Consider the following 23,260-nt stretch of genomic DNA (forward strand, 5'->3'; position numbering starts at 1 on the left):
GCAACCATAGCTAACAAGGGAGGTCAGAGACGGCATAAAAGCAAAAGAGAGGGCACATAACACAGCAAAAAATAGTTGGAAGTTAGAAGATTGGGGAGCTTTTAAAAACCAACAGAAGGCAACTTAAAAAGCCATGAGAGGAGAAAAGATGAAATATGAAGGTAAGTTAGTCAATAATATAAAAGAGGATACCAAAAGTTTTTCAGCTATAGAAAGAGGAAAGGAAAGGCAAGAGTGGCTATTGGACTGATGGAAAATAACCTTGAGAGGTAGAAATGGACAAAGAAATGGTGGACGAACTTAATAAGTATTGCATCAATCTTCACTGTGAAAGACTCCAGCAGTATGCCAGCAATTTGAGTGTCAGGGGGCAGAAGTGAGTGTAGTTGCTCTTACTAAGGAGATGGTGCTGGGGAAGCTGAAAGGTCTGAAGGTAGATGTCGAGTGGACCAGATGGACTACACCCCAGGGCTCTGAAAGAGGTAACTGAAGAGATTGTGGAGGCATTAATAGTGATCTTTCAGAAATCACTAGATTCTGGAATGGTTCCTGAGAACAGAATAATTGCAAATGTGACTCTATTTTTTTAAGAAGAGAGAGAGGAAAAAGAAAGGAAATTGCAGGAGAGTTAGCGTGACTTCAGTGGTTGGGAAGATGTTGGGAGACCATTAGTAGGGATAAGGTTTCGGAGTACTTGGAAGTACATAATAAAGTAAGGCAAAGTTAGCATGGTTTTCCTTTAGGGGAAATCTTGCCTGGCAAATCTGTTGGACTTTGAGGAAATAACAAGCAGGATAGACAAAGGAAAGTTAGTGGATGTTGCGTACATGGATTTTCAGAAGGCCTTTGGCAAGGTGCTGTCCGTGAGGCTACTTGACAAGCCCATGGTGTCACAGGGAAGATACTGGCATAGATAGAAGACTGGCTGACTGGCAAGAAGCACAGAGTGGGAAAGAGGGGGCCTTCATGCAGGATTCACTGAAGGTTAACTTGCAGGTTGGGTCAGTGGTAAGGAAAACAAATGCAAAGTTGACATTCGTTTGAAGAGGACTAGAATATAAAAGCAAGGATGTTAGGCTTTATCAGGCATTGTTCATACCACACTTGGGGGAGTATTAGCAGCAGTAATCAGCATTGAAGAGAGTCCAGAAGAGGTTTTCGAGATTGATTCTGGGAATGAAAGGGTTAACACATGGGGAGTGTTTGTTGGTTCCATTCCTGTACATGCTGGTATTTAGAGGAATGAGGTTGGATCTCTTTGAAACCAATGAACTATTGAAAGGCATAGTTAGAGTGTATGTGGAGAGAATGTTTCCTTTAGTGGGGGAAGTCCAGAACCAGAATCAGAATCAGGTTTGTTATCACCCGCATGTGATGTGATATTTGTTAACTTAGCAGCAGCAGTTCAATGCAATACATAGTCTAGCAGAGAAAAAATAATAAATAAAATTTAACATACTAAATAAACAAGTAAATCAATTACATATATTGAACAGATTTTTAAAAATGTGCAAAAACAGAAATATTATATATTTTTTTAATAAGTGAGGTAGTGTCCAAAGCTTCAATGAAAGCACAGCCTGAGAATAGAGGGTCATCTTATTTACAACAGAGATGAGGAGGAATTTCTTTAGTCAGAGGGTAATGAATCTGTGGAATTCGTTGACACATACAGCTGTGGAGGTCTTGTCATTGGGTAGATTTAAAGCGGAGGTTGATAGGCTCTTGATTAGTAAGGGTGTCAAAGGTTATAGGGAGAAGGCAGGAGAATGGGGTTGAGAGGGATAATAAATCAGCCATAATTTGGAGCAGACTTAATAGTCTGAATGGCCTAATTCCGTTCCTAACTCTAAAAGAAGTACACAGAAGGATAAAGTTTCAGAGTGGAACTCCTGAGCATTGTCCTGGCCCTCAGTAAGGCTATGTGTATTTGTGTGTGTGAGAGAGAGACCCGTCCATCAGTGAGGGTCAGTGAAGGTTATGGGGACATGGAACTGATGGAATTTGAGAGCTGGCATAGACTCGATGGGCCGATGGTTCACTTGCATGCATGCCATGGAGAAATATGAACATCAAAAATTTACATTTGATATTGAGGGAAATGTGTAAGTGGAACTTTTTAGTATTTGGGTTTGGATGAGCTGAAATTTAAAATGTGGAGCTCTAGAGTACAGTTAAACTTGGATTAGAATAGTTAAGAAACTGATAAAATGCATTAGCAGCAGATAAACTGAGGTAACTGTGTAAACAATTTATTTTATTAAAAAGAGGTAGTTTAAACAAAGGCAGAAAATGGTGTTGAAAGCTTCATGTGAAGTAGATACAGTAAATAAAAGTTCATGGTAAATATATCTCAGTATGAAGCTCCCTGTGGAATTTCTTCAGTATTCAAACATGATTTCTGCTTAATTTGCAGATGATACTGAGATAGGTGGCGTTGTGGATAATGACGTAGGTTTTCAAAGTTTGCAGAGAGATTTAGGCCAGTTAGAAGAGTATGGCAGATGGAGTTTAATGCTGACAAGTGTGAGGTGCTACATTTTGGTAGGAATAATCCAAATAGGACATACATGGTAGATGGTAGGGCATTGAGGAATGCAGTGGAACAGAAAGGTCTAGGAATAGTGGTGCATAGTTCCCTGAAGGTGGAATCTCATGTGGATAGGGTGGTGAAGAAAGCTTTTGGTATGCTGGCCTTTATAAATCAGAGCATTGAGTATAGGAGTTGGGATGTAATGTTAAAATTGTACAAGGCGTTGGTGAGGCCAAATTTGGAGTATTGTGTACAGTTCTGGTCACCGAATTGTAGGAAAGATGTCAACAAAATAGAGAGAGTACAGAGGAGATTTACTAGAATGTTACCTGGGTTTCAGCACAGAGAAAGGTTGAACAAGTTACGCCTTTATTCTTTGGAGAGTAGAAGGTTGAGGGGGACTTGATAGAGGTATTTAAAATTATGAGGGGGATAGATAGAGTTGACGTGGATAGGCTTTTTCAATTGAGAGTGGGGGGGGGGGGGGAACTTCTTTACTCAGAGAGTGGTAGCTGTGTGGAACGAGCTTCCAGTAGAAGTGGTAGTGGCAGGTTCGATTTTGTCGTTTTAAAAAAATTGGATAGGTATATGTACAGGAAAGGAATGGAGGGTTATGGGCTGAGTGCAGGTGGGTGGGACTAGGTGAGAAAAAGCATTTGGCACGGACTAGAAGGGTCGAGATGGCCTGTTTCCATGCTGTAATTGTTATATGGTTATATATATTATATGGTTAATAATAAACTGTAATTTAAGCAAACTTTTACAGTATTCTGTTCATAACTGCAATTTTTTTCAATTGCTTAATCTGGGATTGCTACTAAATTTCAATCTTAATAAGTTTAACATATGTTCGTGAAATAATAGTTTTTTTTATGAAGATCAAACAAGTTGACTAAATTACTATATTCAGTGTTTTAATGCAGGCTGTCACTAAAACAACTGCAATTCTCCGTTTGGCCCGAACCAGGCCGTGGAACCTCTATTTGAATCTTAACTGTCCTCTCCAAGTGAGGCGTCTGTCAGAGTCCAAGGGTTTGAAGATGAGACTTGTCCAGTTCCTGACTGCTGGTGATCGAAGTGGAATGAGAGTGGGCGTGCAGGAGAGGGATGGAGGAAATGTAATTGACCTGAATTTATTTGATAACTCCCTTCCCAGAAATATGAAGGAGTTTTTGGAAAAGGGAGATGTTGCCATGGAAACAGCAAGAAGGTATTTGCTCATTCTGTTCACTGCTTATTAGAGGGTGAAAACCAGATATAATTTTCAGTAATTTTCAGACAAAAAAAAGTCAGAAAAGTACCGTAAAACCATTAATTATAGTAGAATTAGGCCATTTGGTCTATTGAGTCTGCTCCTCCTTTCAATCTCTGATCTTTTTTTCAACTTCATTCTCCGGCTTTCTCCCAGTTACTCTTGCCAATCAACCTCTGCCATAAACCCGCCCAATGTCTTGCCTCCACAGAGGTGGCTTTAAGGTAAGGGGTGGGAATACACACTTCAGTCCCGCCAAACCCGTGAGATTGAGACAGCTCTCCCACGCCAAACCCCAGTTTGTGTGGATGCTATGTAATCCACTACCCTGTTACAACACAGTGTCAAAAAATAACAGACAGCACACTGCAGACGATTGAAGGAATGATATTTGTGAATCTTAACTAAAGGGTTAGTAAAAAAAAACAAAAGGGGCGCACTGTAATTAAACAGTCAAATGTGCTCAAGTTGGAGCTCATCTCTTCCGAAGGTCATACATATTCACTGAGCCTCAGTGAACCCCGGCACTTTGCTCCATCGAATCACGGTCCCCCACCAGGTCGAATCCCGCTGGTTCTCTCCAGCGTCCCCACCCTTCATCTCCCGCTGAACAAAAGGACCCGGCTCACACCGGTGTCAGGCACACAACACGAAAACACATTGGACGGCTCACATTCTAAAGCACCCGTTACCTCTAACCATAATGCAAACACGGCTTCTACAGAAAGACCATTACGTTAGCAGTGAAACCTTTCCCAGAGTGTTAGGCCTGTTTGCAGTGTCACTTTAACTTTTCCTCATCCAGCTCCTGGTTTCATTACATACAACTCCATGCCTCTGTAGCCACTGCCAATGATTAATATTGCATGAAAAACAGATTATCAGGTGACACTAAGAGACACCACAGGACAAATCTATGATCTCATCTCTGATTCTTGAATTTTGCGGCATGTAAATTGGATGTAAATTGACTGTAACCATTTGATGCATTAAAACAGTGACAAATCTCAAGATGGTCTTTGATCATGAAATAAATTGTAGAAAAACAAGTCTTATTATATGGAGTCAATAAATGTTAATATACAGTGTGTGATGCTATTATTCAATGTGAATAACTGTCAATTGTATAATTTATCAGGATTCTTATTGTGTTACTAGAGCCCTGGATTATGGAAGCCATGCACTTAGTCTCTCTGAGATAGAACTTTTGTCACCTGTAACAAACCCAGACAAAGTGGTGTGTGTTGGGATGAACTACATGGATCACTGCCTGGAACAGAATGTCCCAATCCCTAAGGAGCCTGTTATATTCAGCAAGTTTGGTAGTTCTATAGTAGGGCCCTACAGTGACATCATCCACCCTAAAGAGAGCAATGTAAGTATTGTAGCGGTGTGGCTACACGCAGCGCTGAAATAACGACACGGAGTCGGTGAGCTGCAGTTACAAAAAGATTTTATTCGAACTTCGCGGCCTCGCTTTAAAGCCTCCCTGATCCCGCCCTCCCCGGGCGCAGATGCTGTAGGGGCGGGTATTCACAGTCCCGTCCCGGGCGGGCTTTTTGTAAGCCGGTTCGAGTGCGCTAGGAAGTGGGTCGCCACAGTATGTTTTTTTAATATAGTTTAGGGATCTTTTATAACTAGAGGGAAATTCATGGGAGGAAGGAGTCAAAGTCCAACTGGTTTGCTGGTGAAATAAGTTTAAATTATTGTCCATTAAAAGTTCTACCTTGGCCCAATTAGATTCAAGAAGGGATACTTTTAATGTGAGATGTTTGCATTTGACAAAGATTGTTCTAAATTTATTCCGGAAGTTTAATTGAATTCTGGTGAAGCAGCCACCTGAAAAGTTCAGCTGTGGTTCTTGAATAAGCGGGCAGGAATTTACAGTGTGCAGAGAGCAGAGTGCACACCTTCAGAAAACAATGTGTGATTTTCAGTGATCCTGACAGAAATTAGAGCTTATTATTCAACAACCGTTTTCATTTGTATTCTTTCAGGAGGTGGACTGGGAGGTGGAGCTGGCGTTTGTCATTGGGAAGAAAGGCAAGCACATTCAGGTTTGTCCATGTCATGGGTACGGACCAGCTAGCAAGCCAGGGTTTACAGATTATCTGTGGCAACAACTATTCTGGTTAATGTACTGCAGATTCACTTCTGATACTGCAGTCGGGGGAAGAGAGTCCATTGGGATCGAATAATACATTCTCACTACCCACCGTTTAATATATAGTATAATCTATTGGCATAAGGACAGGAGGGTCCATTCCAGCACCCTGTGAAATACAATAGTTTGACTGTGTAAATATTTGGGCAAAAGAAAGTCTTATTGACACTCCAGAGGTCCCAGAAACATAAGGATTATTTTAAAAGTGCAATACTGTTTATGGCCAATTTTGCAGTAGGAAATAGAGATGGTATTTGTCATTGAGAAGAAAGGGTGACATGTTAAAGTGTGCCCTTGATAAGGCGTGAGTGTTATCTGTAAATGGTACAATCATGCCTCATTGAATATCATCACTGATGCCTGTCTTCACTGAGATGTGACTGAAAGTATTGAAAGTAGTCCATGTTTTCCCAGGTTTTGTCATGAAACTTTTTATTGGAGTGTAGTATGGTATATTCAGGGGAAGATTGGTAGAGGAGCCCTGAACTGCAGACGTTGATTGTAAGGCCCACCCTTTCTTATATGCTTTGATCAAAACATCAACATTGGCTTGAAGCTCAGTCTCTGAGTGTAGGCAAAGACAGACCTTCACTAAATTCAGGGAAGGGGTATTTGGGGATCAACATGGGAGGTGAACTGAGGGAAAGATCCAGGATATAGTCAAAGTCTCCTTGAAGAAATGCAACAGCCACTCTCGATTCCTGAAAATCCCTGATCTATGACTGTTTCAAGTTGAGAAGGAACATCTGGAATTAGACTGAAAACCCAGGAGCCTACAGAGACTCTGTGTAACAAGCAAAACATACACACACCCCATCAGTAGTTCATTTGCCATCCACAAACCCAGAGTCAGAGTGGAAACAAGGCACTCACAATCCTGTGGGATTGCTCAATTCAAAGAACCTTTAACAACCGTAAAAGGGGGGCACTGTGCTTCAGGATAATTTTCTTTGAGTCAGCTAGCTTTTTTCCTGCCACACTGATGTTACAGAAAAGCTTGACCCATGAGTTTCTGACTATATATAAACAGCACCGTTAGGCCTCTTCTGCATGATTCACTGGGATCAGAAAGTGCCTTCTACTGATTAAGGCGGTGGGTCTGCACTTGGGGGCCTTTCTTCTGGGGAATGATGTGCTGGTGCGAGGAATTATGAGAACAGGAATCTGTGGATCAGTGAAATGTCTGATGTGTTATTCGATGACCTTGGTCAACAGATAAGTGCAGGAACCCACAAAACAGATAAACACTAAAGAGTATGAATTAGGGCAAAAGATTATGGCTAGATGACACTTTGTGGGTTTTAAAAAAACTGAATGTTATCGAACCATCAAATCATTCATCACAGGAACAGGCCCTCTGAGCCCACTTTGTCTATGTTGACAACAGTGCCTGTCTACACTAATCCAATTTGTCCTCTGCACCTTTATTTTCCTAGTATCACAAAGAACAATAGTCCCAGCACTGATTTCTGCGGTATACCACTGTTTCAGACTTCTGGTCATAAAACACTCACCCATCACTGCCCCGTGCTTCCTATCACCCAGCTTTTGGATCCGTTTTGTCAATCTGCCTCAGATTCCTCATGTTTTAACCTTCCGGACTAACCTGTCATGTGAGACCTTGTCAAAAGCCTTACCAAAGACCACTTTAACCCAGTCCGGCATTCTGCTTTCATCATTTTTATTTATTACTATCTGAAGGAATTTAAAATCTCTCAATGTCTTCCAACTTCAAAACCCAATTTTTGGGACATTATATAGAACTCGCCTGTTTGAATTTAAGACCAGAGACTAAGTGCTCATTATTTGTCAGTCTCCCCCAGAATGAAGCATGCATTGAGGAAATGCTGCTGAACACAGAATATTGCTGGGCTGTCTTGTATGCTCACTAGGTATCAGAGGGGAAGCAACTGGAGAACAGGCTGAATCTGAGGATACTGTTAGGGAACAGTTGCATTAGTAACACTGAATTAGAGTAACTTGGACCAAATTTAGGAAGTTTGTGTCATAAATATAAGCAGCCACATTGAGAACAAGTATAGAATTGGTGACTGAATATAGAATCATGCAGAAATATAAATATCTCAACATTTAACAGCATTTCTGTTAGAATTGAATTATATATGGTCCAATATTAACTAGTTGAAGGGATTCAAATAATTTACAGTGATTACAGCGTGAAGATGGCAATAAATATGTTATACCTCTTCACAGAAAGAAGAAGCAATGAACTATGTGGCTGGGTTCATGGTAGCACATGATGTCAGTGCACGAGACTGGCAGATGAAGCGGAATGGCAAGCAGTGGCTGCTGGGTAAAACATTTGACACGTTTTGCCCTCTGGGCCCAGCCATTGTTACCCGAGATGCTCTCTCAGGTATTAACAGAACAGTGCATCTGGATCCTTTTGGCGCTATCACAGGGAAAAAATAACCTTTTGCCTGCCTGTTACCCAATGCTTTTTCCCACCCCCAAGCACTATATTATGACTGTATTATGTTTTAAAAATTCTCATCCTGATTGCAAAATGCCTTCATAATCTCTCTGTATCTCCTGTAACACTGTCAATTTTCAAGATCTTGCATTCCTCCAGTTGTAGCCTTTTACTTAGTTTATCACTTTCATTCTCCAGCAACCTCGTATTAGCAAAAAACAAATATGCCTCTGACTCACTCTTACATTATTACCTTTTTGCTGACGGGACCAAAACTGCTAGCTAGTTGCATTGCCTGACAGTGCATTGTTACGGACCTTCATGCCTGCACTCTGCAGCACAGATGTTTGAATGTGGTGAAATTGAGATGATGTGCATCTGATCTCTCAGTTCCAGACTTGCCATTCTAGCCTGGTTATCTCGTTACCATTACTGTGTGGCACACACTCAGTCTAAGAGTCCAGATTGTAATACAGCATTTCAGTCAACACACACAAAATGCTGGAGGAGCTCAGCAGGCCAGGCAGCATCTATGGGAAAGAGTACAGTCAACGTTTCGGGCCGAGATCCGTCAGCAGGACTGGAGATAAATAGATGTGGAGTAGAGATAAAAGATGCGTGGAAGGGAGGGAGAGACACGTGATAGGTGAAGCCGGGAAGGGGAGGGTTGAAGTAAAGAGTTGGGAAGCTGATTGGTGAAAGAGATATATGGCTGGAGGCTAATAGGAGAGGGCGGAACGCCATGGAAGAAGGGAAAGGGGGAGGAGCACCAGAGGGAGGTGGTGGGCAGGCAAGGAGATAAGATCAGAGAAGGAAAAGGGAATGGGGAATGGTGAAGGTGGTGGGGGGAGCCATTACCAGAAGTTTGAGATATCGATCATGCTGATCAGGTTGTAGGCTACCCAGACAAAATATAAGGTGTTGTTCCTCCAACATGAGTGGGGCCTCATCATGACAGTGGAGGAGGCCAAGGATAGATATATTGGAATGGGGATGCGAAGTGGAATTAAAATGAGTAGCCCCGGGAGATCCCACTTTTTCTGGCGGACAGAGAATAGGTGCTTAGTGAAGCAGTCTACATTGGGTCTCACCAGACACAGTAGATGACCCCAACAGACTCACCTGGAAGGACTGTTTAGGGCCCTGAATGGTAGTGAGGGAGGAAGTGTAGCATTTGTTCCGCTTGCAAGGATAAGTGCCAGGAGATCAGTGGGGAAGGATGAATGGACAAGGGAGTCACGTAGGGAGCAATCCCTTTGGAAAGCAGGAAGTTAGAGGGAGGGAGAGATGTGCTTGGTGGTGGGATTCCTTTGGAGATCGCGGAAGTTGCGGAGAGTTAATTGCTGGATGTGGAGGCTGGTGGGGTGGTAGGTGAGGTCAAGAGAAACCCTGTCCCTGGTAGAGTGGTGGGAGGATAGGATGAGAGCATACATGCATGAAATGGAAGAGATGCGGTTGAGAGCATCATTGATGGTAGAGGAAGGGAAATCCCTTTCTTTGAAGAAGGAGGATATCTCCTTCGCTCTGGAATAAAAAGCATCAACCTGCGAGCAGATGCGGCAGAGACAGGAATTAAAAGAAAAGGATGGCATTTTTACAAGTAACAGGATGGGTGGAGGTAGAGTCCAGGTATCTGTGGGTTTATAATAGACATCAGAAGATAAGCTGTCTCTAGAGATGAAGACAGAGTTTGAGAAAGTGGAGGGAGGTGTCAGAAATGGAATAGGTAAATTTGAGGTAGGTGGAAGTTGGATGACATGAACATTGATTTCTTAAACTTCTAGTAATGGCCCCCCTCCCTTCACCATTCCCCATCCCCTTTTCCCTCTCTGATGCACCATCAACAACTCTCGGAGACGTGAGGCAAGATATAGGCTTTTATTGGCTGGAAGAAAGAACAAACAGCAATTGACCACCACACTACATCCTGGAGACTGAGGGCAGGGCTCAGGCCTCAATCGCCTTTGTACAGGGGTCTGTGGGAGGAGCCACGGTCAGTGGTCAGTGGGGGGGGGGGGGGGGCATGTCCAGACAGGTATATGTAGTTCACCACACTCTCTCACCTTATCTCCTTGCCTGCCCATCGCCTCCCTTTGGTGCTCCTCTCCCCTTTTCTTTCGTCCATGGCCTTCTGTCCTCATCTATCAGATTCCCCCTTCTCCAGCCCTGTGTCTCTTTCACCAATCAACTTCCCAGCTCTTTACTTCACCCCTCCCCCTTCCAGTTTCACCTACTACTTTGTGTTTCTTCCTCCCCCCCACCTTTGAACTCTACTACTCATCTTTTTTCTCCGGTCCTGCTGAAGAGTCTTTGCCTGAAATGTCAACTGTACTCTTCCAAAGATGCTGCCTGGCCTGCTGAGTTCCTCCAGCTTTCTGTGTGTGTTGCTTGGATTTTCAGCATCTGCAGATTTCTTCTTGATTTTGAATAGAACATTTCAATTCACTTTCAAGACCTCTTCATCTCATGTTCTAGATATTAATTGCTCATTTATTTGTTAGTTTTTTTTCCTTTTTGTATTTACACAATTTGTTGCCTTTTTCACACTGGTTGAACATCCAATGTGGTGCGGTCTTTCATTGATTCTGTTATGGTTATTATTCTGTTATTGATTTATTGAGTATGCCTGCAAGAAAATGAATCTCAGGGTTGTATATGGTGACATATCTGTACTTAGGTAATAAGTTTACTTTGAACTTTGAATAGAACAGAGATACCTACTTAAAAAGTAAGATACAATGATTTAAAATCTCTGATTGCATTATTAAATCATTATAGCATTGTTTGTCATGAAAAGTAAACATTATGAACTTATAAACTTTTCATTTCCACCTTAGAGAGTGTTGAATTTTTCACTCTCAACCAACATTCCTTTCACAGCACCACTAAAAGCAATTCCATTTCCTCACAATCTGTTTATTCATTCTAGCCACGTATTGTATTTTAAATTCTTGAGCTATAATTATTTAACTGAATATGAATAAGTGTTTCCCCAGAATTGTTAAGTTCTGTAAATTTTTACTCTCTAATAGATTTTGCAGCTAATGTATTTCTCATTCTGCTTTCTCTCAGATTTTTATGTCTGTCATAGTAGGGTTAATGGCCTTTTGCAAGCCAGGGATATAAAAACCATTGTTCTTCCTGAGTTTGCTCCTTCTGTTTCATCATTAATTTAGTATGTATGGCCTTTTCGATATATACAGTCGGCCCTCCTTATCTGCGGGGGGATTGGTCCCGGAGCCAATTCCCCGCAGATACCAAAAAACGCGGATGCTCAAGTCCCTTATTTAGCTGACCAGTGAGGTGGTCTTTAGGACCCAGTGGAAGCCTGGACCTTATTTAACCTGTCTCAGTGCGGTGGTCTTTAGTACCTGGCGCAGCTCTGAATCCGCAGTGTTTCTGTTCACAAAAATAATCATGATCGCGACTAAAAATAAAGTGATCAGAAAGAGGTGAAACGTCATCGGTCATTGGAAAAGCATTAGGCTACAGTCGGTCAACGATCGGAACAATTTTAATGGAGTATGTGAAAGGTCCTGCCCCAATTAAAGCTACAATTATTACTAAGCAATGCAGTGGTTTAATTATTGAAATACTTGCATTTCTTAAGTGTTTTATATGCATAGAAAGGTTAAATATATACTATATACTAAGACAAACGTTTGACTAACTGATGCTAAATAATACTGAATGTACCTGTTCCGACTTCAAATCGGACTTAAAGACGGACTCAGGAACGGAACTCGTTCATAACCTTGGGACTGCCTGTACCTTTAAATCATCTCTAGATTACTTATAGTGCCTAATACAATGTAAGTGCTATGTAAATAGTTGTTATACTGTATTAGGGAATAATGACAAGAAAAAATAGTCTGTACATGCTCAAATAATGAGTGCTGGAGAGAGAACTTCTGGGTTTTCCCAATCCGCACGGAAGCGGAACCCGCGGATAAGGAGGGCCAACTGTACTTACAATTCCAATATATTTTCTGTTATCTACATCAACCTGCAGTGAAAATAAAAGAAATGCAGATGCTTAAAGTTTAAAACAGAAACAAAGTGTTGCAAGTACTCCACCAATCGGACATAATCTGCGAGAAAGAGTTAACAGTGTCTGACAACCTGAAATCTTAACTCTGTTTCTTTTCTCACAGATACAGACTGACTTGCTGAGTATTTCCAGCATTTTTGTTATAAGTCCACCTATAGTCACCTGCATTGGTTAGCCATCAGTCAAGGAGCTGTATAGCATGAAAACTGACCCTCAGGCCTAACTAATGTCGAATTTTGCTAATGTTGAATCATGTTTCTATCGCATCTAAAGTCTCAGAACCTGTATTTACTTTTTAAACCTATGATTGACTCCCTGCGTATTCCCAGCATTCGTAGTTCTTGTTAGAACTATCTCATACATTGGTGTTTAAGGCATTGGAATGTCCGCAAAGGTGTCTTTGCCTGATAAAAATCAGTGATCACAGTTTAAACTGCACATGGAAAATTTTAAGGCAAATTTTAAGGCACTATATTAAATCTTTCCATCCTTCATTATGCCAAAACATTTATGGGCAGTCATTGGTCTTTATCAATGGGGAAAATATTTGACCACCCCAATTCCTCCATCCAGAAGATATATAAAGTATCTTAAAAGAGTCTGACACCTTCACCTCCGTTGCCCAGAATGCCTGTCGTTATTAGTCATCCATCCTGAAATGGTACTCCATCACCTGTGGCTTCTCTTTTTACTTAATTAATTGGATATTAAAATATAATTAATTATTAGAAATGTGAAAATGTAGGATGTCTAATACTAACCAGAACTAAGGGAAAGTTAAGAAGAGTTGCAACAAGAAGAAAGATATTGGGATTAAGGCAATCCCAATATCAAGTGTAAATTTAAAATCTAAATCAGATTCGGTTTGAAGACACTCGCATGTTCCTATTAAGTGCTTTTTCTAAAGACAAGAACAGGGTAAGCTGTACCTGGCCAATAATTATTCTTGTTGCCTTGTTCTTTGTAATATTTTCTCATTCCACATGATTTGAATATGGATGTGTTTATATCTAGTTTGCCCATGTAGTCTAGCCAGATTCTCTCTATTACAGATCCTCACAACCTAGGGATACGCTGCCACGTTAATCAACAGATTATGCAGGATAGCAACACTAGTCAACTAATCTTTAAAACAGAGGATCTTGTCGCTTGGGTATCACAGTAAGTACTTTTTTATAGTATGTCCTGTTTACTTCAGTAATGTCATTTATGTATAAGATGAGGGTGTTATTGACAAGACCTTTGTTTAGTGCCCTTCTGTAATTGCCCTTGAGAAGGTGATAATGAGCCAGTGCTCTTGAACTGCTGCGGTCATCTGAAGTTATTTTATGTTGGGTGGTGAGTTCCAGGATTTTGACCCAACAACATTGAAGATTGGTGTTATATTTCCAAGTCAGAATGGTATGGAACTTGCAAAGGAATATGCCAGTGATGGAGTTCCATTGGCCCTTACTTTTCTTAGTGGGAGAGATCACAGGTTTTGGTGAATATGCCTGTGCTGCCTTGTGTAGGTGGTACGCAATCCAGCCACTGGCAGATAAGTTACTGGATGCTGTTGGGCATCTTCGGCTCATCCAGCCAATGAAAAAAATTATGTCACACTCCTGCCTTGTGCCTTGGACTTGGGGTGTCAGGAGGTAAATCAATAGTCACAGAATACAGTCTCTGACCAGCTCTTGTAAACGCAGCAGTCACAAGAATGCAGATGCTAGAATCTGGAGCAAAAAGCACTAGAACTCTGTGGGTCAGGTAGCGTCTGTGGAAAGACAGGAGATAGTTGACACTGCGTGCCTCTTCCAGTTGACATTCTGGTCAGTGGTAACCCCCAGGGTGTTGGAGATGGGTGATTCCATTATACGTCAAGGGTTTGGTTGGGGTCACTCTTTTCATGTCTGGTGCAGTGCAATGTTCCCCCCATGCTTTACTATTGTCTCAGTTCTGCTGCATGCAGGCACGAGTGGCTTCAGTTGCTGAGAGGAATTGTACAACAGCAGACCTCCCCTCTTTTGAGCTTATGCTAGGAGGAAGGTCACTGATCAATTCCAATACGTACAATACCAAAACGTCAACTGTGAAGTGCTAGGTTTTTCAGGTGGAAATCATGCAATAACTTGAAACAGAGAGAGGGGGCATGTGAACCCTACCCTCTGTAAGGATAAAGAAAATCAGATCATGAGATTAATTGTATGTAACCAGAGCTGTGAAATCTGCCTCTAGCTTCAAAAAGTTCCTACACAATGATTTATTTTGATTTCTTCATTGAATATTTTTGTTAGTTTTCCAAAGTATGTTGCAATGTTACTAAATTGTCTTCTTGGAAGTACTCGGCGAATTAAGTCCCATTTACAATAATCGGAACTAGTTGAAAGCATATTTAAGGTGCCAAATAAAAGAGCCCTGATTGTAACAGATAATACTGGTCACTATTGTCTCAGTGCGTGACTCTCACGGTTTGATAGTTGAATTAGCAGTGATCAAAGAGTGTGAATTCACATCTGACGTATATGGGATACTGTTGTTTTATTGTTCAGTAGAGGGAAAGTCGTTCTATGAAAGTGTGGTCTGGTCTAAATCATAATTTCCAAAGATGTAACATTAAGCTGTCCAGCAATATAGATGTGCCATTGCAATGGTGCAAGTCTCTGTGTTCTGTGTAGCCTAACCCTAAAAACTGACTGTATGGCGAGGCTCAGCTCAAATTCTCAAAATACCACTGTTAGTAGAATTTCAGATGGCAATAAGAAGGCATAAAGGAGTGAGATAGATTGGCTGATTAAGTGGTGTCACAACAACAATCTTGCACTCAACGTCCCTTTCTTATTTTTCCCTGAATCATTTTTCTTTCTGGGGTGGGGACTTTTCTAGTCTAACCTGCCTGGGCTAACCTCTAACCTCTTGCTCCACTGTTAACAACTCCCACTTTTTATTTGTCTACATTTCCACCCTCTACCGACTCCCATTCACTCATTGACCAGATAACAGTGTATGCAGTTTATGGTACGTGGTCACCCCAGTTTTACCCGAGCAGAGACATCCCTCCTCCCTGCCTGCTGTCTAAGGAGCTTCTGTGTCTTCCTCCCAGTTTTGACTAAAGGTCACTGTTAACTCTTTATTTTCTCACAGATATGGCCTGACATGCTGAGTGTTTCCTGTAATGATGCAGTTGATTAAGTAATTCAATCGTAATCATCCCCAGAGTACTGCTGTGAGGAAATTGAGGTGAATTTTTGGTCTTAGTTTGTACCCGCCCCCCCCCAACCATAGGAATAGATATGAGGTAAGCTAGCCAATAATATCAAAGAGGATAGCAAAATTTTTCTCAGATATATAAATATAGAAGTGAGAGTAGATAGATATAGTAATGGGGAACAAAGAAATAATGGACCAGCTTATTAAGTATTTTGCATCAGTCTTCCCTGTGGAAGGCACAGTGATGGAGTATGCCAGAAATTCGAGAGTGTCGGGGGCAGAAGTGAGTGTAGTTGCTGTTACTAAGGAGAAGGTGCTGGGGAAGCTGAATGGTCTGAAGGTGGGTAAGTCACCTGGACCAGATGGAATACACGACATGGTTCTGAAAGAGGCAGCTGAAGAGATTGTTGATTTTTAAGAATCACAAGATTCTGGAATGGTTCCAGAGGACCGGAATATTGCAAATGTCACTCCACTCCTTAAGGAGGGAGGGAGGCAGGCGAGAGGAAATTATAGGCCAGTAACCATGCCTTTAGATGCTGGAGTCCATTATTAAGGATGAGGTTTTAAGGCACTTGGAGCACATGATAAAGAGGGCCAAAGTCAGCATGGTTTTCTTAGGAGGAAATCTTGCCTGACCAGCACATTTGTTGGACTTCTTTCAGGAAATAACAAAACTTGATCCATATTTTGGATGTCTTTTTTCACAGATATAAAGTGTTGAACCTGAAAATGTACTTAGAGTCATAGAACACTACAGCACAGAAACAGGCCCTTTGGACCACAGTCCTCCATACTCCTCCCATCCTTGTACCTATCCAAATTTTTCTTAAATGTTGAAATAGACCCTGCATCCACCCCACACGTTAGCACTCTTTCCACACCCTCACCACCCTTTGAGTGAAGAAGTTCCCCCTCATGTTGCCCTTAAACATTTCACCTTTCACCCTTAACCTTTGACTTCTAGTTATAGTCTCACCCAACCTCAGCAAAAAAAGTCTGCTTGCATTTATCCTAACTGTACCTCTCATAACTTTGTTTACTTCTATCAAATCTCCTCTCAGTCTTCTACTGTACATGCTTGGAAATAGAGTCCTAACATACTCAGTCTTTCCTTATAACTCAGGTCCTCAAAATATTTGTAAATTTTCTCTGTACTCTTTCAATCTTATTTACATCTGTCCTGTAGGTAGGTGATCAGAACTAGACACAATATTTCAAATTAGGCCTCAACAACATCATATACAATTTCAACATGCGTCTCAACACTTGTACTCAATACATTGATTAATGAAGGACAATGTGATGAAACTCTCTTTACGACCCTATCTACCTGTGATACCACTTTCAAGGAATTTTGGATCTGAATTTGTAGATACCTCTGTTCTACGGAACTACGGAAGTGGTAAGTGCCCTACCACTTACTGTAAAAGACCTACCCTGGTTGGTCCTCCTCACACTTGTCTGCATTAAATTCCATCTGCTCATTTTCCAGCTGGTCCTGATCCCGCTGCAAGCTTTGATGGTTTCTGTCGCTGTCCCCTACACCCACAGTCTTGGTGTCATCCACAAATTTGCTGATCCAGTGGTCCACATTATCATCCAGATTGTTGAAATAGATGACAAGCAACAAATGACCCTGCATAGATCCCTATTGCAGACCAGGCTGCCAGTCAAGAGAGGGCAACCATCTACAACCGCTCTTTGGCATTTTCCACGAAGCCAATTCTAATCCAATTTACTACCTCATTTTGAAGGCCAAGTGACTGAAACTTCTTGACCAACTTTTCATGGGGACCTTGTTAAATGCATTACTAAAGTTCATATAAACAATGTCCACTGCTTTGCCTGCATCATCCTTCCTGGTCACTTCCTTGAGAAATTCTATAAGATCGATTAGACCCAACTTACTACATGTAAAGCCTTGTTGACTATCCCTATCTATCTATCTATCTGTCTGTCTGTCTGTCTGTCTGTCTATCTATCTAACTATCCAAGGACTTGTATATCTGGTCCCTTAACTTCAATAACTTTCCCACTACTGATGTCAGACTCACAAGCTTATAATTTCCTGGCTTATTCTTAGCATCCTTCTTAAAACAAAGGAGCACCATCAGCTGTACTTCAATCCTCCAGCACTTAACCCGTGGCCGGGGATGTTTTAAATATCTCTGTGAGGACCCCTTCAATTTCTGCACTTGCCTCCACAGGATCTAAGGGCACACTTTGTCAGGTCCTGGGGATTTGCCTCAAGACAGCAGCTGCCTCCTCCTCTGTAATCTGTATAGGGTCCATGTCCTCGCTGCTGCTTTGCCTCAATTCCATACACTCAGCGTCCATCTCCTAAGTAAATACGGACGCAAGAAATCCATTCAAGATCATCCCCATCTCTTTCAGCTCCATGCAGAGGTTACTACTCTGATCTTCCAGAGGACCAATTTTGTCCCTTGCAATGCTTTTGCTCTTAATACATCTGTAGAACCCTTAGGATTCTCTTCACCTTGTCTCATGTTTTCTTTCAGCCCTCCTGATTTCCTTCTTAAGTGTTTTCTTGTATTTCTTATACTCCTCAAATACCTCATTTGTTCCTGCCTGCAACTTTTTGCTGGCAAGTCCACATCAAACATGTGGAGAAGGCTGTTTAAACATCAATTGCACAGAGTACAGGAAAGGTATGTTCTTGTTGGAAGGAAAACATAGAAACATAGAAAACCTACAGCACAATACAGGCCCTTCAGCCCACAAAGCTGTACCAAACATGTCCTTACCTTAATACTACCTAGGCTTACCCATAGCCCTCTATTTTTCTAAGCTCCATGTATCCATCCAGGAGTCTCTTAAAAGACCCTATCGTTTCCACCGCCGCTACCAGCAGCCCATTCCATGCACTCACCACTCTGTGTAAAAAAGCTTACCCCTGACAGTTCCTCTGTACCTGCCTCCAAGCACCTTAAAACTATGCCCTCTCGTGCTAGCCATTTCGGCCCTGGGGAAAAAAGCCTCTATCCACGCAATCAATGCCTCTCATTATCATGTACACCTCTATCAGGTGTAGTGACATGTACCATGGCCTCTGGCTGCTTTCCCTCCCATTTAAAAATGCTTTGGACTCGATCCTAGATGTCTTCAACTCTGGAACCCCAGGTGTAGCAAACCATCCGGATATCTTGTTCTCAACCGCAAAACCTCCTTTCTGTACCTCTAACCACTATCAATACAGCTCTGCTCTTCTTTCCCCAGCCAGACTCAGTGCCAAAGACCTGATAGCTGTGGCTTTCTTTTCCTAGATCACTGCCCCCCCCCCCACAATATCCAAAGAAGTATACCTGTCAGTGAGGGGAATGGTCACAAGAGTACTCTGCACTGTCTGCTTACCCCTCTTCTCCCCCCTCCACCCCCAACAGTCACTCAGTTACCTGTGCCCAGCACCTTTGGTGTAACTACCTCCTTGAATGTACTGTCTATCTGCCTCTCATCCTCCCGAGTTCATACAGTTCAAGTTTCAACTCCTTAACACAGTATGTTAGAAGCTGCAGCTGGATGCACTTCTTGCAGGTGTTGTCGTCAGGGACGCTAGACGTCCCTGTCTTTCCACGTCCTGCAAGAGGAGAATTTTCAGTACCCTCTCTGGGATCCCCCACTGCTCTAAATGTGCAACAAGAAAGTAAGAATTAATAACAATAAGTTCTACCTACATCCGCCACCTCTCCTCACTGAACCACAGCTTCAACACCCCACTCCAACACTGGCCCACTCACACCATGGCTGCTCTACTGAAACCTAACTGCCAAGTGCCTGATTCTGGCAATCAACCCAGTGTCTCTTCGGAAACTGTCGAGCACAAAATGTGCCAACTGCTCTTGCTCGCTTTTTGTAAAATTTCTCTCCCTCTGCACCATCTGGAGTCTCCTAAACGGCAGCGCACAAAATGCGCTGACTGATCCTGCTCGCTTCTTTTAAACTCTCTTTCCGTCTACTCAGTCTGGTGCTTCTTTGGGACCGTGGCACACAAATGTGCCAACTGCTCCACTGGCTCCTTTGATACTCTCACAACTGGTTGCTATCGGACCTAACATTTTCTCTTAAATCCCCAAGTTTAATAAGATAAGTGACTGGGAAATTCAACCGCAGCCATATTAGATTGTGAATTACTGAAACTGCTTTAAAATCATAAATCCCTGCACTCCTTTCAAATCACTTAAGCTACTGTCAACACACAGATCCCCAGTTAGAATTTCAACACTTAATGTATCAACATTCCTGACATAGTTAGTCCAGACATACTTCGCTTTCTGAGTTGACTGACTCAAATCTTTCTCTAACTGAAACCACAATTGCTGACAATTGTGTTTATTACCCTTCACAAGTTATATCTGCTTCTCCATTAACATAGACCCACGTAAGTCATGGACTGAAGATTCGAGTGCAGCAAACTTCCACGATATTTCCTATCTGTACTTTGAGGAGAAGTTATTTCTACATTTAACCATTTGTATCCTGAAAATAATCCAGCTACCCCTCCTCCAATACCTACTGTGGCTTTTGAGAACTATTGGCCACAAGAAAAAAAATGCTAAAAAACTGAAGGATACCAATATAAAGTACAGTCCAATCACATAAACCTCAGAACAATGAACAGTCCTCATGACTCAAAACTGAAGCCTGGTCCGTTGGGAGCGATTGGTGATCCCCTCCGCATTCACCTTGGTGGGCTCCATTGAGAGCGAACGCTGATCGTCTGGCCTCCTCATAGATGCTGCTTAATCTGCTGGCTTCTTCCAGCACTTTGTGTTTGTTACCTCAGGATTCCAAGATCTGCAGAACCTCTTGTATTTAAAATTGAGAGGTTATTAGTTCATCCTTAGTGCATAGCAGATCTGTCCAAGAGTTTTGTAACAGTGAGATAGAAGCTGTTCTTGAACTGGTGGTATGCGTTCTCAAGCTTTTGTATCTTCTGCCCAACAGCAGGTGGTAGAAAAGAAAATGGCAGGGGTCCTTGATTGTTAGCTGCTTTTCTGAGGCCATGGGACTTGTAATCAGTCAGATGGAGGATAGTATGTGCAATGGATTGTGTGCTGCATTCACAACTCTGTAATCTTTTTGTGATCTTGGTCAGAATGGTTGCCACACCAATCTGTGAAGCATCCAGATAGGATACTTTCATTGGTGCACCTGTAAGATCTGGTGAGAGTCATCAGGGATATGCCTATTTCCTTAGCCTTGAGGAAGTAGAGATGTTTAAGCAATTAGAGACATAGATAAAAGAACACTACAGGAAGCTAGTGGAGAAATTACATCAGTCATGGCTGATATAGAAACATCACCTTTAGCAGTGGGTGAGGTGTCAAGACTGGAGGGTAGATAACGTTGTACTTTTATTAAAAAATGGCTACAAAGGAAACAACTGGGAATTACAGAGCAGTAGGTCTGATATCTGTGTTAGCTAAGTTACTAGAGGAATTTCTGAAGGATGAGATATACCAGCTTTTGGAAAGACGGGGTTGATTAGGGATAGTTGGCACAGCTTTGTGAGTGGGGAATCATGTCTAGTGGATTTGAGGAGTTTTTTGAAGATGCAAAGAAGATGCCTCCTCTGGTGTCTCCTTGGGAACTGTGCCTAGCCCCCTGCTTTATTTGCTTTACACTTATGACTGTGTGGCTAAGCACAGCTCCAATGCTATATTCAAGTTTGCTGACGACATCACTGAATAGAAGGCAGTGATGAATCAGCATATAGGAGGGAGATTGAAAATCTGGTTGAGTGGTGTCATAACAACAACCTCTCACCCAACGTCAGCAAGATTATTGACTTCAGGAGGAGGAAACCAGAGCTCCATGAGCCAGTCCTCATCTGAGAATCAGAGATGGAGAGGGTAAGGAATCTCTGTGTTATTATATCCGAGGACCAGCGATTACAAAGAAAGCATGGTAATCCCTCTACTTCCTGAGGAGTTTGCGAACATTCGGCATCACATCTAAAACATGTGTGGTGGAGAATATACTGACTGGCTGCGTCACAGCCTGGTATGAAACAGCAATGCTCGTGAGCAGAAAATCAGTGGTATGGCCTAAAAAGTAGTGGATATGGCCTAGTCCATCACAGGTCCACACCAATAAGCACATCTGCAGAAAATATTGTCGAAGGAATCCCCATCACCTGGATATTCTCTCTTCTCTTCAGGAGCCTCGGGACTCAGGCCACCAGGTTCAGGAGTCATTATTCTTCCTCAACCATCGGGCTCTTGAACCAAAGGGAATAACTTCACTCAACTTCATATCGTCATTGAAATGTGCCTACAAACTATTGACTCACTGTCAAGGACGCTTCATCTGATGTTCTCGATATCCATTGTTTATTTATTTATTATTATCTCTTCCTCTTTGTGTTTGCACACTGGTTTAACGCCCAAGTTGGTGTAGTCTTTCATTGATTCTATTATGGTTATGTTCCACAAAAACTGATACCCAAATAAGTATAATTGTAACAAGTGGATGCTGCAACTGCAAATGGACCCAGACTCGGTAGTTCCTCCGAGACTCACTTTATTGTTAATACAGAGAAGAAAAGTAGAGAGTTGCGAGAAGTGCTTTATATTATACACCACCTACACCACTAATAGGTAGGGTTAACTTAAGCAACCCCTAGTGGTCTACACCACCGAGTATACTTAGCAATGTCTGCGTGGTCCCTGAGGCAGGCGATCGACCGTGGACTGGCTAGGGTGGAGGTCCTTAGCGCCGGTTCAGCTGCTTGGCCCGAAGGTGGGACCCAGGCGAGTGGTCTGCCCAAGACAGAACTTGCCCACCTTGTCGCCACCTCCCAGTCCAGATGGAAGAGGCGAGGCATCCAATCCGACATTTACACGACCCTAACCTCTTGGTCGGGTGACCTTCAGCAACTGGCTTCTGCCTCCTCGGGGACAATGCGTTCTATTAATCTTACAACCAAACAATGCAGGGAGAAAAACACTCTTTAGAGACAAGGTGATCAATTACTTTTACACAAATCAGCACTTTTGGTTTGTTTTCAGGCCATTAATCAGGTAGACCGGAGTCACATTGTTGGCCCTTTATCTAGTATCAAGGGTCAATTTGTCAAAAAAAGTGATTGCCAAAAAAATTTGCTTTCATTTAAGCAGATCACCACAGTGTGAAGTTCATTATCGGTGTAAGCTGCTTGCCTGTTTTAGCTGACTTTTACCAGCTGTACCATTTATATGATGTCCTCGTGTGGTTTCTGCTCTGATGTTGCCATTTTTCTTTGCAGGTTTGTGACCCTGTACCCCGGGGATGTCTTTCTAACGGGAACACCTTCTGGGGTGGGTGTATTTAGGAATCCATCCAAGTTCCTTAGAGTAAGTGGTGCTAATTCTCACCTTCAGCTGAAATAACAGTGATTTTACTGTGTGAAGGGTGCTTGGAGTTATGCATACATACGCTAACTATTCAGGCAAGTATGAAAAACACCTCCGAATTTCGCTCCTTCAGCAGTATGTGTAATATATCTGGAATGACAGCGATCCATTTGACCTCCTAAATCTTGTGTCAGCTGAGAGAATTCATGCCTTTACAAAAGATGCCGGAAAAACACAATTCTCAACTTGAAATGTCAACGGGTGTACTTTACGTAAGGAGTT

General features: G+C 42.1%; 1 protein-coding gene across 6 annotated transcripts in view; it reads left to right on the forward strand.

Annotated features, from left to right (window-relative positions):
* Nucleotides 1–23,260, forward strand: part of fahd2a (fumarylacetoacetate hydrolase domain containing 2A) — a 38,843-nt gene that overhangs the window by 12,210 nt on the left and 3,373 nt on the right. For 2 of the 6 annotated variants that reach the window (XM_059966750.1, XM_059966760.1), the window contains exons 2-7: nucleotides 3,444–3,743; nucleotides 4,944–5,160; nucleotides 5,783–5,842; nucleotides 8,164–8,326; nucleotides 13,487–13,595; nucleotides 22,891–22,978. In XM_059966750.1, coding sequence (XP_059822733.1) covers nucleotides 3,451–3,743; nucleotides 4,944–5,160; nucleotides 5,783–5,842; nucleotides 8,164–8,326; nucleotides 13,487–13,595; nucleotides 22,891–22,978 — 930 coding nt within the window. In that variant the 5' untranslated portion in view covers nucleotides 3,444–3,450. The remainder of the gene's footprint in view (nucleotides 1–3,443; nucleotides 3,744–4,943; nucleotides 5,161–5,782; nucleotides 5,843–8,163; nucleotides 8,327–13,486; nucleotides 13,596–22,890; nucleotides 22,979–23,260) is intronic. The other 4 variants (XM_059966788.1, XM_059966745.1, XM_059966778.1 and 1 more) reach the window with 3 other exon arrangements.

Source organism: Hypanus sabinus, chromosome 1 (assembly GCF_030144855.1).
Source record: "Hypanus sabinus isolate sHypSab1 chromosome 1, sHypSab1.hap1, whole genome shotgun sequence".
NCBI classification, from domain to species: domain Eukaryota; kingdom Metazoa; phylum Chordata; class Chondrichthyes; order Myliobatiformes; family Dasyatidae; genus Hypanus; species Hypanus sabinus.